The sequence below is a fragment of the Cynocephalus volans genome, chromosome 6 (genome assembly GCF_027409185.1).
Source record: "Cynocephalus volans isolate mCynVol1 chromosome 6, mCynVol1.pri, whole genome shotgun sequence".
NCBI classification, from domain to species: domain Eukaryota; kingdom Metazoa; phylum Chordata; class Mammalia; order Dermoptera; family Cynocephalidae; genus Cynocephalus; species Cynocephalus volans.
Genome location: NC_084465.1, coordinates 87,968,843 through 87,983,341, shown reverse-complemented (window position 1 = coordinate 87,983,341; position 14,499 = coordinate 87,968,843). Strand labels below are relative to the sequence as shown.

At 36.1% G+C, this 14,499-nt stretch overlaps 1 protein-coding gene across 4 annotated transcripts in view; it reads left to right on the top strand.

The window, feature by feature from the left end:
* SPMIP4 (sperm microtubule inner protein 4) overlaps window positions 1-14,499 on the top strand; it is a 33,318-nt gene that overhangs the window by 10,456 nt on the left and 8,363 nt on the right. For 2 of the 4 annotated variants that reach the window (XM_063100566.1, XM_063100563.1), the window contains exons 4-7: window positions 3,806-3,877; window positions 5,921-5,950; window positions 8,682-8,863; window positions 11,336-11,424. In XM_063100566.1, coding sequence (XP_062956636.1) covers window positions 3,806-3,877; window positions 5,921-5,950; window positions 8,682-8,863; window positions 11,336-11,424 — 373 coding nt within the window. The remainder of the gene's footprint in view (window positions 1-3,805; window positions 3,878-5,920; window positions 5,951-8,681; window positions 8,864-11,335; window positions 11,425-14,499) is intronic. The other 2 variants (XM_063100564.1, XM_063100565.1) reach the window with 2 other exon arrangements.

Genomic DNA, 14,499 nt, shown 5'->3' with positions numbered 1-14,499 from the left:
CATAAAGTGGTGATCTTGCTTCAAAAAAAAAAAGGAAAGAAAGAAAAAGAAATCAGAGTTTTGTTTTGTCTCTTAGTGAATGCAGCCCTGACACTGAGAGAGAGTATTTGTTCCACCTAGGATGCCAGTCATTTCTTACTCAGAAGTGTAGGTTAATGTGTTCTGTTCTCTTCACACCCTTCTATGTTAAAAGTTATTATTTTAGCAATTTATCTCTTAAAAATATATTTAGAATAACTTGGCAAACTACAAAATAGGTTTTATCTTGTTTCCTAACAAGGAATAACTTCTATTACAATATTTTTCTTTCTCACTGAAAAGAGCCTTTTCTTTTCTTTTTCTTTTTCTTTTTAACATTTACTTGTACATATTTGTGGGGTACAGCATGTTGTTTCAACACATATACTACACAGTGATTCACAGGATAGATGCTATACTTTTGTACCTTTTAAACAAAATAAGAATATTCTCCAGCTCTCTGATGGTCCACTCTCATCTAGTTCATATGAAAGCTTACACTCTCTCACAACCATACCCTGCCACTGCCTCTGGGGGGGGGGATTTTCCGTGGGGGTTCTGTGGTGCCACACCATCACCGTACTGCTCGTGGAACAGCATCGCTCCTTGAGTGCCAGTCAACTGGCACCCTAAACAACAGCAACAATACCATGTTTTTCTATTCAATACGTGGTCCATAGACCAGCAGCATTAGCATCACCTAGGAAATGGTGAGTGCAAAATCTTGGCCTCTGCCCCAGATTTACTGAAATTTTAACAAGTTTTTTTACTGCATTTCAAATTTTTACTGCATTTTAACAAGATCCCTCAGGTAATTCTAACATGTACCAAAATTTGAGAACTGCTGGTTCAATGTAAGAAAATGCAACGATTTTTCACACAAAGGAAAATGCACTCATCTCCCCAAAAGGGGAGACCCAAACCTCATTAGTTCCTGCATCCTGCTCCAAGTGTTCACTCCTCTCTGATTCAGTTGTAATCTCATCCTGATAGTCTGTACTTAGGCACTTCGATAAAGTTAACCATCACCAACACTCCCTATATGAAATAATGAGGAAAAGGGAAAGAAAAAAAAAAAGAAAGAAAAGTAGTTAATATGTATAAAAGTATGCAAGACACTTAAATATGGGAAGAAAATATGGGAAGCTACTACAATCCTTATTTTTGCAGCTGGTCATGAGGCTATCATTGGAGTTATAATTTCTTTCCTCCACTACCCATTCCAAGTTTCCTTGCTCTCAGCCAATCTTAAAATGACAGGAACTCATTACTTGGTAGGACAACCCAAAAATTTGTTCCTGAGAGATCTAAGGTGGTTCTGCCTATGTAAGGCTGCTACACTATTCCATTAACTTTATGCCACTGGAGACAAAACTAGTTGTCCAAAAGATCCTCACGTTCCAGAAATACTCCTTTCCCCCATCTCTGTGTAGCAGCAGTCCTCTTGCCCTTCATATGCAGGATCAGTCATCCCAGCCTACTAGGCATAATCCTTTCTTGCCTGTTTTATCCTGAGTCATCATGAGCCCCAAATTACCACTTCATCAGTTCAGCTTCCAATGCAGTGAAACCATTGTTTTGCCCCTGATGGAAGCATTTCTCCCTTGACCTGTAAACCAGAAAATCTGAAGGTGGCTGTAGAGGAAGTAAAATTTTCTGAGGTATAGCAGTCAGTATAAAAGTGAGAGGCACCCCTCCCACTGCCACCCTTTGGTTTTTAGACTGTTCATTCTGACTGTGGGGGAAACTATTGGCCACTGGTTCAGAGCATGTGCCACACACTTTAGGACAACACTCAGCCATAAGTGAATCTTCAGTAGGCCATTCTAAAACTCTGTAAATAAGGCAAAATATAACATTCTATAAATATGATATATCCTTTGAATTCATCCAAACATCGTCTTATTTCTTTTGAGATAAATTGAGTTCCTTGGTCAAAAGTAATATTCCTTAGTCAAAAGTAAAGAAACATGGTGAGAAGTGGAAAGAAATTGAAATCTTGAAGAAGTGTCTAGTCTTATGAGGATAAATCATCTCTTTTATGATGGAAGGAATCCAATCAGCTTTCCACCAGGTGGCTGACTAGTACACCCAGGGATATGTCACCCTATTAAGAGATTAGGGTTGGTCACTTCTGCTGACAAATTCAGATGCAACAATAGCCAGGAGAAATTTGATGAGGGAAAGTTCACATTACTGAGTCCATACATAACTTCTGCACCGCCCCCATGATAACTTCATTATGAAGCTATTGAGCAAGCACTGGGGTGACTGGAGAAAACCTGACTGACATCCACAGAGTTAGTCATTCTATCTACCTGATTTTCAAGAATATCCTCAATTGTGGGGTTCTCTTGGTGAACATTTTTGTGGGGTACAAATAACCTGCATACTCCAGGGCCATTCTTAGAGGCTGGGAAAGCAAGTTGTTTAGAATGTACATTAGGTAGATGAGATTCACAGTACAGACTCACTATAAAAATATAGAATGAAAAAATATATGTATAGGATGGGTGTTCAAAAGATTGGGCAGCTACAAGTGACTGTTGAGCACTACAACATATATGAAAACATTGTAGATAAGGTCCAGTCTCCTTTGACCTCTAACTCCCAATCCAACTTTCTTTCCTAGAAGAAACCACTGTTACCACTTTGGTGTGTCTCCTTCCACACGTTTTGTTATGCATTTACACAATTATACATGTACCCATTGAAAACATATGGTATTATTTAATGTATGGAATCATTTGATACATAGTATTAAGCAATTTGAGATTTTTTCTCTCTGCAAACCAGAGATAATCCCATGTCAGTAAATACAGATCTACATCATTCTTTTTAATTTCTCATAGTGTTTCACAGTATGGATGCATCATAGATTATTTAGCCATTCACATATTGTTTCTTTTCTTTTCTTTTACGTTAACTATACCGTAATGACCATCCTTGTACAGGGATCCTTGAGCTCATGCACAAATGTTTCTCTAGGACAAATCCTAATTGGAAGTTCTGGATCACAATAGTAAATGTAGCCCAAATGATTTATATTCTCATGGTAGTGTCTAAAAGTATGCATTTCCCATACTTAAGTGTAATAGAAATGAACCATCTGTATTATATTACCACACTGTCTAATTTTTAGAGTATTTTGGTTACCAGAACACATTTTTCTGGTTATTAGTTAGGTTGAACACTCTTATGTTAATATTTTATGTATGGCACATTTCCTTTTCTGTTCATAATTCTTTGCCCATTTTTATTGTTTGTATTTGCTTATAGATTTTTATTGGTTCTTTATGTTCTGTATATCAATTCTTTATGTGTTATCTTTGCAAGTATTTGGAAACATTATAAGTATTTCTTCTAATTTGTGTTTTATTTGAGTTTTTATGGTGTCCTTAGTCGTATAAAAGTTTTTAAATTTGACATTATCAAATTTCTTTTTGGTTTTTGACTTTTAAAAGAAAAATCTTATTTATAAAAGGTCCTTCCTCCCACCAAGGGGGGAAAAAAAACATATTTTTGTATGTTGTAATAGTTTTTTTCCCAATTCTTTAGAGTTTTAATCCATCTGAAATTATCTTTGCAAATAGTGTAAAATACAGATATATTATTTTCCAAATGGTGAATTTTTCCTGCATTCTTTATTTTAAAAATATGTCCTTCTCCACTGATTTAAGATGACATCTTTTTATATACTGAATTTCCCTGTATAAATAGTCGTATTAATCTATATCACCACTGCAGTGTTAATTTTTAAAATTTTTAATTTATTCTTTCTTTTCAGAAAGCTTCCTATTGAACAATTCTATTATTTGACACAGAACAAAAAAAGTGACATCTATGGAAATGATTCTTTGTAAGTTTGAAGGATTTTTTCTTTATATGAGATCAAATAACATTTTTAAGTGGAAATGAGTTATATGAGAAATTAAAAAGCCCCCAAATGGGAACTTTTAGAGAAATAAATTCTTCCATTTTTTAAAATAGAGATACCAGAAACCAAAACCAAACAAAGCAAAGAAACCAAAAAAACAAAACAAACAAAAAAACCCACAATAGTATATGGCATTTAAACAAGTGAAGAAAAAATAGGAAATAATGAATAGTAATGTTCAAAGGGATTCTCCTCAGGTCATCTTGGTCCATTTCCCTACCTTTGACCTACTTACTCAATCTAATAAGAATTTGCTACATTTCTTTAAAGATTTATAGAAAATGTCACAGTAGCTCTCAATAAATTTTTCATCAGAATTTTATGAGGATAGAGGTTTTTATGATCACCTACAAATAACTCTTAATATAATTACTTCCTAAGTCTTTTTTAAGTAAGGAATATTTGTTAATTTACCCTTTGCTTAAAGGTATTATCTGTATATTAAATTATTTTTTACTCTTTGAAATAGTTTGTCATGTATATTACAAAAGCATATATTTTTATTTTCAGATAAAAATAAAACAGCATTGAAGTAACAATGAAAATATCACTTCTTTACCTTTATTAAGAATTGTTAGTTGTCTCTTTATAGGTAGGAAGTTGATATAGAATTTAGCCACTAGAGGGAGCCCAAAAGACAAAATTTGTGGTTGCCTGGGCTTTATCCTTTGGGATTAGTGAATTTTGCAAAGTAAATGTGGAGCATGGAAGTAAAATTAATGGACTGGTTTGGTCAAGGAAGTGGTGTCTCTGAGTACTTGTTACTTTCATTTTATCCTTTGAAATTTTAAGTTTTTTAAAAATTTCCTTTAAAAAAATTTTTTTTTTCATTTTGAATCAAATCAATTTTTTAATTTTATGCATATACCTATCCATATTTTAGCAAAATTTGTCACAAGAACAATTTTAGATGCCTACTTAATGTTTTATAGATAGAAGTCAATCTAGTAACTCTAGATCCCTTGGATTTGTATATTCACTGCCTCCCCCCATCCCACCCCATCTCCACAACTCAGCAATATAGCTGGAAGACAGGACATGCGTTTTTTTAGTTCCATGCTCATAAACTTAGAGTCCAAATAAAGAAAGATATAAACTTTTGTGGTTTGTGTGAGTCGTGTGTTTATAATAATAATAATAAAATTATATGGCTCACATACCACTTTCTAGTGAATATCCACTAGCATGGAGGAACATCTACAAAATCAAACAGTGTATTTAATTTTACTGATTTTTACTATCAAATTGATAACATTCTGTTCATTTTTCATGCCTAAAATCTTTCAGAGTCTTATTTGCATAAGACTGAAACTAATTGCTGAAACCAGATTTAAGTGGACGATTATCCGTCTCTAATGGATTTCTTTCCAGAGCTACAGTATTATTTCTTGGCATGCAGGGTTCAGAGTAATTAGTGAATACACACCCTTGGAATAAACTGGTTCAGAAAAGGCATACGTCCAAGAACTTGGTCAGTTTTGTTCTCTCCTGGGCAAAGGGACAAAGCACACACGGTACTTACATATCCTCTCCAGCCAGGCCACACTCAGGTCGCATTAGGTCGTGCAAGTACACCACATGTGTGATGTCAGGCTCCCTCAGAGCACTGGCTACTGCCTGATTATGATTGAAGGTGAGTAAGAACCAGAACTCTCTTATCTTTAGAAGCAGTCAGCCCCTGTATCTTCACTGCATATAAGAAATGCAAAAAGGGTGGTGAGCAAGACTGAAGTTAGAATAAATGCAATAAAAAAATGATCAATAGACAACTGAGAAATGTAAATATCATATCTCTCTGTCATGTCAATATTCAGGGTTCCAGAAGGTTAATCAACAACATTATCTGAAATGACACTGTAGTTTGAAAATGGAATACATCTTCATTCTTAAGCAATTTTCTAATAGGAATACAAGATTTAGAAGCTCTTAATATAAATTAGGACTTGTTTCCTGTTTTTATTCTAGGATGCCCAAACCACCTAATTCAACAGTAGAGTAAGTATACAACTTCTATTTTCCTCCACTCTTTCTAATCAAGAAAAAAAAAAAAAAGTGTATATATATATACACTGGCATTCCATATTTCTTAGACAAGTGTGAGGACAAGTTAAAAAAATAGCTTTCATGAAAAGTTTTACACTTGGAAGAAGAGGCTGATGCAAGTCTAAGGTAACATCATTTTGATTTCTCTCCAATTAAATCCGCTGCCAATCTTTTTTTAAATAAACTTTCTATTGTAGTATTGTTTTATAGAATTATTGGGAAAATAGTAGAGAGTTTCCATATACCCCACTGTTATTAACATCTTACATTAGTATGGCAAATCTGTCACAATTAATGAACCAATATTGATGCATTGCTATTATGTAAAATCCATAGTTTATTCTGATTTCCTTAGTTTTATCCTAATGTACATTTTCTATTCCAGGATCCTATCCAGGACACCACCTTACATTTAGTAGTCACGTCTCCCTAGGTTCCTCTTGGCAGTGACAATTTCTTGACTCTTTCCTTGTTTTGATGAGCTTGCCAATTTTGAGGATTATTGGTCAGATATTTTGCAGAATGCCACCCAAATAGGCTCTGACTGTTGTTTTCCTTATCATTAAACTGGGGTAATGTGTTGGGCAGGAAGTCCACAGAGATAACGTGCCATTTTCACCAATTATCTCAAGGGTGCGTGATGTCAGCGTGACTTAACTGTCGATTGTTAACCTTGACCACCTGGCTGATGTGGTGTTTATCTGGTTTCTCCACTGTATGCTTGCCCTTATTCCCTCCTTTCCACGCTGTGCTCTTTAGATGCAAGTCACTGTGTGCAGCCCACACTTAAGGTGTCTGGAATTATGCTCCACTTTCTTTGGGGCAGAGTACCTACATAAACTATTTGGCATTCTTCTGCGTGGGAGATTTATTTATCTATTCTGATTTGTTTATTCAATCACTTATTTCTGTCAGAATGGACTTGTGGATATTCATTTTGGGCCATGGTACTTAGGTTGTAATTCAGTACCACTTTATTTTGTTACTCACGTTGGCCATCAGGAGCTTTTTCAGTTTGCTCCTGTATTCCTTTGACATTTCCCCATCATTACGGGGTTTTTGCAGGGGTTTTTTTCTTTTAGCATTTCCTTATTTTCTGGCACTGTGAGATACTTCAGGCTCATCTTGTACATTTCCTGCCCTACTCCTAGAATCAGCCATAAAGCCCGGAAACCCTGGTTCCTTTTATTGGAGACTGCTCTTAGAAACCAAGATTTGAGCATGTGGTGGTCTCAGTGCCCCCGGAGTCCTCTATCACTCTTAACTGAAAATGTTAAGTTGACATTTTAAAATTGTATTTCAGTTATACTAAATACCTACTCAGAAGGCTATTAAAATTAAGGTGCAGGCTTTTTGGGGTTTTATTTTTTAAAAATACAACTGTGACGAATCCTTGTTTTGGACTTTTCAAATTCTCTTCGTATGTGGTATGAAAAGTAAAGCCCTTTTTGTTGGGTTATATTTCTCAGATTCACCTTTCTGCTCTGTAGCCTGGGAAGTTCCAAAGTGGGAGGCTACAATTCCAAGGTCAAGGTGTCAGCAGGGTTGTTTCTTTCCCAGGACTGTGAAGGAGAATCTGTTCCACGCCTCTCTCCTGGCTTCTAGTGATTTGCTGGCATCCTTTGGGGTTGCTTGGCTTGTGAATGCATCGCTCTGATCTCTGCCTTCATCTTCACATCGCGTTCTCTTTGTGTTCTTGTCTGTGTCCAGATTTCCCTTTTTTATAAGGATTAGGGACCCACCCTACTCCAGAGTAACTCTACTTTAACTCAACTAATTATATCTGCAATGACCCTTTTTCCATATATGATCACAATATGATGCCGTGGGGATTAGGACTTCAACATATGGACGGGAGTCAGGGGAGAGACACAATTGAACTCGTAACACTTGTCTTGCTTTTTTTCTACATAATTTTCTAATTATAAGTAACATTTCTTTATTCCATGGATCTCCTGATCTTGATTTCCTTCTAGTTTAGACAGCTCCCATGTGGTTGTGTTTTGTTTTGTTGTTTTACATTTATTTTTAACTTCTACCAGTTCTCCAAATTATAGAAAAATTATATTCCTATAGTCTTTTTAACTTTTTTTTTCCTTCACTGTACTAGCTATTTTTGGCTTTTTTATTTCAAAACAGTACCATGTACATAAATAGGCAGTATATTTAATTGATTGTTTGCTTAAAGAAACAGATGGCTTGGATCAAAAGTTTAATCCAAGGTGGCTAAAGATTACTTTGCATTACTGGAGGTGAATTCCCAAAATGATTCTATAAACTAAAGTACTAGAATCCTCTCAAAACGAGAAGCAGGAATTAAAAGTAACTATAAATTCTTCATATACCATTCTAAAAACACAAATCATATATCCTCTGCTTTATATTGTTATACCCATTATGAAAGTTATTCACTGCTAAAGAATTAGGTATGGTTTATTTTAAAAATTAAGTTTAGTTTTGATTTGTCCAGCAAAATTTAGAAAATTTTGTATGTTTTACAGTGTACGTGCCACTAGAGTGCTGACTTTGAGTATAGTAACTTTGCATCACTGTCATATCTGCAGGGATTAAAATAGTCTGCCAAAAAGAAGGGTCTCAATAAATATTTGATGATTAATTTTTTTCAATCTTACTTCTTTCTCCTGCTTTTTGTTTGTTTGTTTGTTTGCTCAATACATCTTAGAGAAATCTGTTTGCCGTATACAATTGAACACCCCTACCATACACACATCTCTCGTGGTGCCATGTTCCCGACCTTTACGTCACCTAAGGAACTCTGCACTGGCATTAAAGCCCGCAACCAACAGCTGTTTCCTCCCACTGTGCCAACCAAGGCCTATGATACAACAGTTTTGAAGACAAGAGGTAAATGTGATTTGGAATCAGAACTGTGTTAATTTTTCTTGTCATTGGGGTTTATTCAATAATAAAATTAAAGAAAGCAAGGAGTGTAAGGGACTCAATCACAAGCATGTGACCCATCAGTAATTAGGAAAGTTGTTCCCAACAATGGGTATACTTTATAATCAGTTGGGACCCCACCACAAATCAGTTAAATCAGACTCTCTGCAGACGTCTCTAACCTTTCTACTTTACACACAGCCTCCCATGTTAGAATCAGAAACCAAAACTTTGTAGAATTGGTTGTTTTTATTCTACCTATATTTTCTACTTTTATTTTCTTCCTGCTCTCTGTTATGATGTAGCTTTTTAAAATTTCATTCTAGCTCAGGTGATCAGCACAAGGGACAATGTTTGGTTCAGATCATCAAGTCTGGATGTGGGTACAGCAGTGGTGATGAAACTGAAAGATCCCCATTGAAATAAGACTCAGATCATAACAGGAACAATTTGTTCAGTTCTTCTCAACACCCTAGAGCATCTTCTCCCAGCCACAAGTCTTGCAGTCTTTGTAGATGTGTTTTATGAGAGAGGACAGGAATCCCCAACAGCAGTCATTGACTCTCTCCCATACCACACCCTTCAGTCTCTGCTGAGGACACCTGCACCTATGTGAACACAGAGGAGAGAGCTCTGGAGAAAGACTGGAGATACTAGGGAAGGGTAACTGAAAGTGACAGAAAAGGCACAGGGTAGGCAAAGGTAAATGTTTGTTGAATGAATTTAGGCTGGGAGGTAGATAAGACTCAAGAATTGTCCTATAATTCAGTCCCTCTGTACCTGAATATTTGGACCAAAATGCAAGGGCAGAATACTGCCATCATGAGTGTCAACCTCAGAGCCTCATCAGCAGACAATAACCTTTTAAGAGATAGTGTAGTGAAGTGTTTAAGAGCATGGACTCTGGAGTCCTACTGCATGGGTGGAATTCTGACTTTGCCTCTTACTCACTGTAGATCATGGGAAAGTTTCTTAACTTCTCTGGCTCTGCTTCTAAGAACGTTAGTTATCTTTAGATAACAGAGATAAATGTTAGCGATTATTATTTTATTACCCTGCTGTCATATGTCATGACTCCAGTATGTGTGCACCATGTCGAACTTTTCCTTTCGTTCTCAGACCAGTCAGCATTGATAAAAGGTAGTGAACATCATATTGAATGTGTTGACTAAACTTAGTGTCAGGTGTCATGCTTAGTTATATTGGGGAGTGAGGAAACGGGGTGCCATGCAAAAGAACTACAAGATGTGATACCTGAACAGTTGAAATTTTTATGATCTTGTAAACTGTCAAAGTAAATTTCTGTTTTTCAATCCTGAATTAAACAATTTCTGAAATTACATGAAGTGCATACAATTATCAAGAAATCACAGAAATGTGTGTTGAATTCATAAAAACACATTTCAGTGCAGTTGTAGATAAGGGACTAAAAAGAAGTTGCCTTTTTAATTTTTTGCTGTTTCAAGCATCTATCTCTCTTTGACCAGTCAGTCACTCTTGGGGGATTTTAAAAATATAAGTATACTCTAATAACCCTTATGAAAAGATTTCAAGGGACTGGCACTACCCTAGGTTTCTACCCTTACATTTATTCTAACTCTTCTTTATTAGAAATAAGTAGCACGTAGGTTAAGACTGCAGTCTCTAGAACCAGATTGCCTGAGTTTGAATTGTATCTACTAGCTGTGTGATCTTGGACAAATTGCTTATTCTTTCTGTGCCTCAGTTTCCTCTAACTGAAGTGGGAATAACAGCACCCTTCTCATAATAATGTTATGAAAAATGCATGTGATGAGATATATACATATAAAATACTTAGTACAGTAACTGGCACATAGTGTTTAATAAATGTCATCCTTTGTTCTTATAATATGTGAGGAGGGGTGTTCAGAACAGTCTTTAATTTCAGACTTATCATGGGACCAGAGGAAGCCATGCTGTGTTTGGCAAAGTTTATCAAATTATGAACCAAAAACTAGGAAGCTGTATTCTTTAAAATGTTCTCTTTTAGTACCTTTTTGGTAAGCAAGTACTAACTCCATTTTTGAAAACTCTTTTGATATTTAGGCAAAGAAAAGCCAAAATAGGTAGTATAGGAATACATTTGCTGATCCTTCAGAGAGCAGAAAGAGGATCTAGGAAGATTGGTTATGTACCTAATGCTCTACCTCACCAACAAGAAAGGTGAAGTAGTAGCGCTGTCCATTATTGCTAAGAGCACTACAGTTAAAGACTCATTCTCACTCTGCGTGCCCACACGCTGCTCATGCAAGGACTCAAGAATTCAAGAGTAGGTTGCACCTCACTAACTGTAACAGAATAGCTAAAATGTACACCAACATTCCTCTCTACCCTTATTTCTACTTATTGCACCTATAAATCTCATCAGTTATTCTTATTTATTCAGGATAACAGTGCTTTTCCTGAAATTTTCAGGTAATCCTTACAGATATGAACTGCTTGATTTTCCCATGGATTCAAAGAAGAAAGCATTGAGTTGGCCAGGTCAGGATGTGTATTATGATGTAAGTATCTTTTAAAATGTGTTTTTAAAAGAAAATATAAAATACTTTTACCCAATAAGTTTATAAAAATCCAAAAGATTGTTTTATTTTCTGTCTGAATGAAAACTTTGAGATTTTGACCATGATTCACATTTTTCAGTTTTCTTAGCTGATTTCATGTACTTTTGGCAGTTATGGAACATTTCTCCAGTTACAAACAAAAAGGTTCCCCCCAGAAAGCTGATGGAGAAGAACTATGTTTCACATACTGCATCTTCTCCCAGTCCTATTCTTATGACTCATAGTACATCAGGTAACTCCAAATATGCATAGAGTAATAGGAGATTTCCAAAAAGATTTATTAGCTATTATTGTTCCAGATATTATTGGTACATTTGTGTCAAGTCTAAAAATAAAACAAGAACCACCATGTACTGAGAAACTGCTACACACTACTTTAGATATAATATGTCATTTATTCCTTACAATAACCTCATAAGGTTACTATCATCATTTCATTCTACACATCAGAAAACTGAGGCTCAGGGAGTTCATGACTGTGTAATGATCACAGAACTCAGGTTTGTGAGACTCTAGTATCTGCCCTTGACCTCTGTACCATAACTCCACATGGATGAACAGAGAAAATTTTAAATCATGAAGGAAAATACATAGACATTTGAAAATAATAATAGCTAACATTTGTGAATGTTGGTTTATGAGAAGCAGTGCCATGTGTTTCCCATATGTTATCTCCTTGCATCCAACAATCTCTGACATAGGCACGAAATAATTATGGAAAGTTGGAAACATTTGAATTTTCCTTAAAAAAACATTGTGATAGGCCAGCATATGTTCACTGCAATATCACAGTTAACTGTAAAGTAACCAATTTCCTTTTTGTTTTTTAAAGATATAAATCAAGAGGAATTCTTTTTTTTTTTTTTTTTTTAAGATGAACGGAAAGGGGATCTTAACCCTTGGCTTGGTGTTGTCAGCACCATGCTCAGCCAGTGAGCTAACCGGCCATCCCTATGTAGGATCCGAACCCGTGGCCTTGGTGTTATCAGCACCATACTCTCCCGAGTGAGCCACAGGCCAGCCCCTAAGAGGAATTCTTAAAAGAATCATTTATTTTACTAGATCTCTTTCATTCTTTTAAGCAAAATCTAAATGTGAGGGATCTTCAAAAAGTTCATGGAAAGATTCATATTATCTTTTAATTACATTTTCCTACAAACTTTTTGAAATACCCTCATATAAGCAACCCAGAAATATGAGAGGTTATTCTAGAGACCATCCCGGCATTACAAGTTCTTATAGCCAAAGCCTCTAGCTCTGTAGTTTAGTTTCTTCTTACTCAAGAAAATGCTGCTTTCCTCATTTGACAACCCCTTGCAACCACCGTGAATAGCCCCCCTTTCCCTGAGTGTAAATTCCAGTGCTTTAAAGGAGTGGCAAAGCCCCTTTTGGACCTGGCCTTACTCCCTCCCCTGCAGCCTGGCTCCCCTCACTGGTCCCTGAACAGGTTCGTGCCATTTACCATTCCTGGAGTGCCCTCCTCTCAGGCCTTGGCCTGTCAAAAACTTACTAATTCTTCAAGGCTGTGCACAACTCTCCTTGTTTATGTTGTACAGTGGAGAGAGAACCAAGTCCTGTGTTCTAGTTACTCCTGTACTCTCATTTGCTCTTAGTGATATTAGGTATGTTGTTTCTTTTCTCTGAGCTTTAATTAATAAAAGTTACCTGTATAATTTTAGTAAAATCTTTCCTATAAATTCCAGAGGATATGAGGACCATATGAAAGATTTGAAAACTAGAAAATAATTTATAGGGTATTATTATTGTTCCAGCAGAAATGATTTCTCCCTCTTCTGACTTCTATAACACTTCTATAACCAATAATTTTTCAAATGTATTTTATAATCAAGCTTTGCATTAACTCTGGACAAAGAAATAGAAATAAAATTGATACTGAGCTTTTCTTTTTAATCTTTAGAATAGTAAAGATTTAGAATAGTAATCTTTAGAATAGTAGCCTAAAACTGTCCTCCCCTGTCTTCCTGCCTTTCACCACTTAAGTGGAGGAGGTGGTTAAAGGATTGTCTTTATCTTCACTGTTCTATTTTTTTTTAAGAAGGATTTTTAAAAATAATATCTACCTTTCTTATTGCTAGAGCGGTGGTTCTCAGCCTTGGCTGCACAATAGAATCACCTGGGGTGCTTTAAGGAACGCCAGTTGCCAAGCTGCACCCCATATCCATTAAATCATTCTCTGAGGATGGAACCCACAGCAAGGAGGCCTTGCCTTTAAAGGCTTGTATCTTATGTTAATGGGCTAACAGTCTTCTCTCTCCTCCTATCTCACCCTATGCCTAGGGTAGGAGAAGGAACAATAACCTGATAAGCAGCTCCAAAAATGTGTCAGCTAGCTGCAAAAGAGAACCATGTTTTAGTATTTTCCATCCAAACCAATAAGAAAATATGTATCATATATTGGTAAATTTTAAAGAGACTCAGCTCCTGGCTCTAAAACTTATCAGCTTTATGACTTGGTTAATATACTTAATCCTTCAATATCTCAGTTTCCTCATAGATAAAACAGAATAATAATAAAATCGACCTGAAAGGGTTGCTGTGAGAATGAAAGGCATATAAAAGCACCCAGCACTATATTAGTACATAGTAAGCTCATAATAAATGTTAGCTGCTGTCAATATTAAGAGTATTACTCCAATGATTATAATTCTGTGTGGACCTAGCAACGTTAAGAAAAGGTAACCTTGGAAAGGCGAATATGCTAAATAAGAGGGTTTAACTTTTAAAACTTAAGTGCTGCAGCTTAATTTTAACAGAGCATTTTAAATGTCACTTTGCCCTCATGCTTTCACATTATATGTGTACAAAGCTTGTGCCTTCAAGAGTTACAGCAGCTTAGGTACCTTTTTCCCACCAGACCCCAGAGCTGCCCTACCTGTTACTCGCCTTGGCCTGGGCCCAGTTTTCCCTGCCAGAGTCACTACTGGTCTGCACTTGTCGCTCTAACCAGGGCTTCTCCTGCCACCTCTCTCTTCCCTCTGAGATCGCCTGTCACTG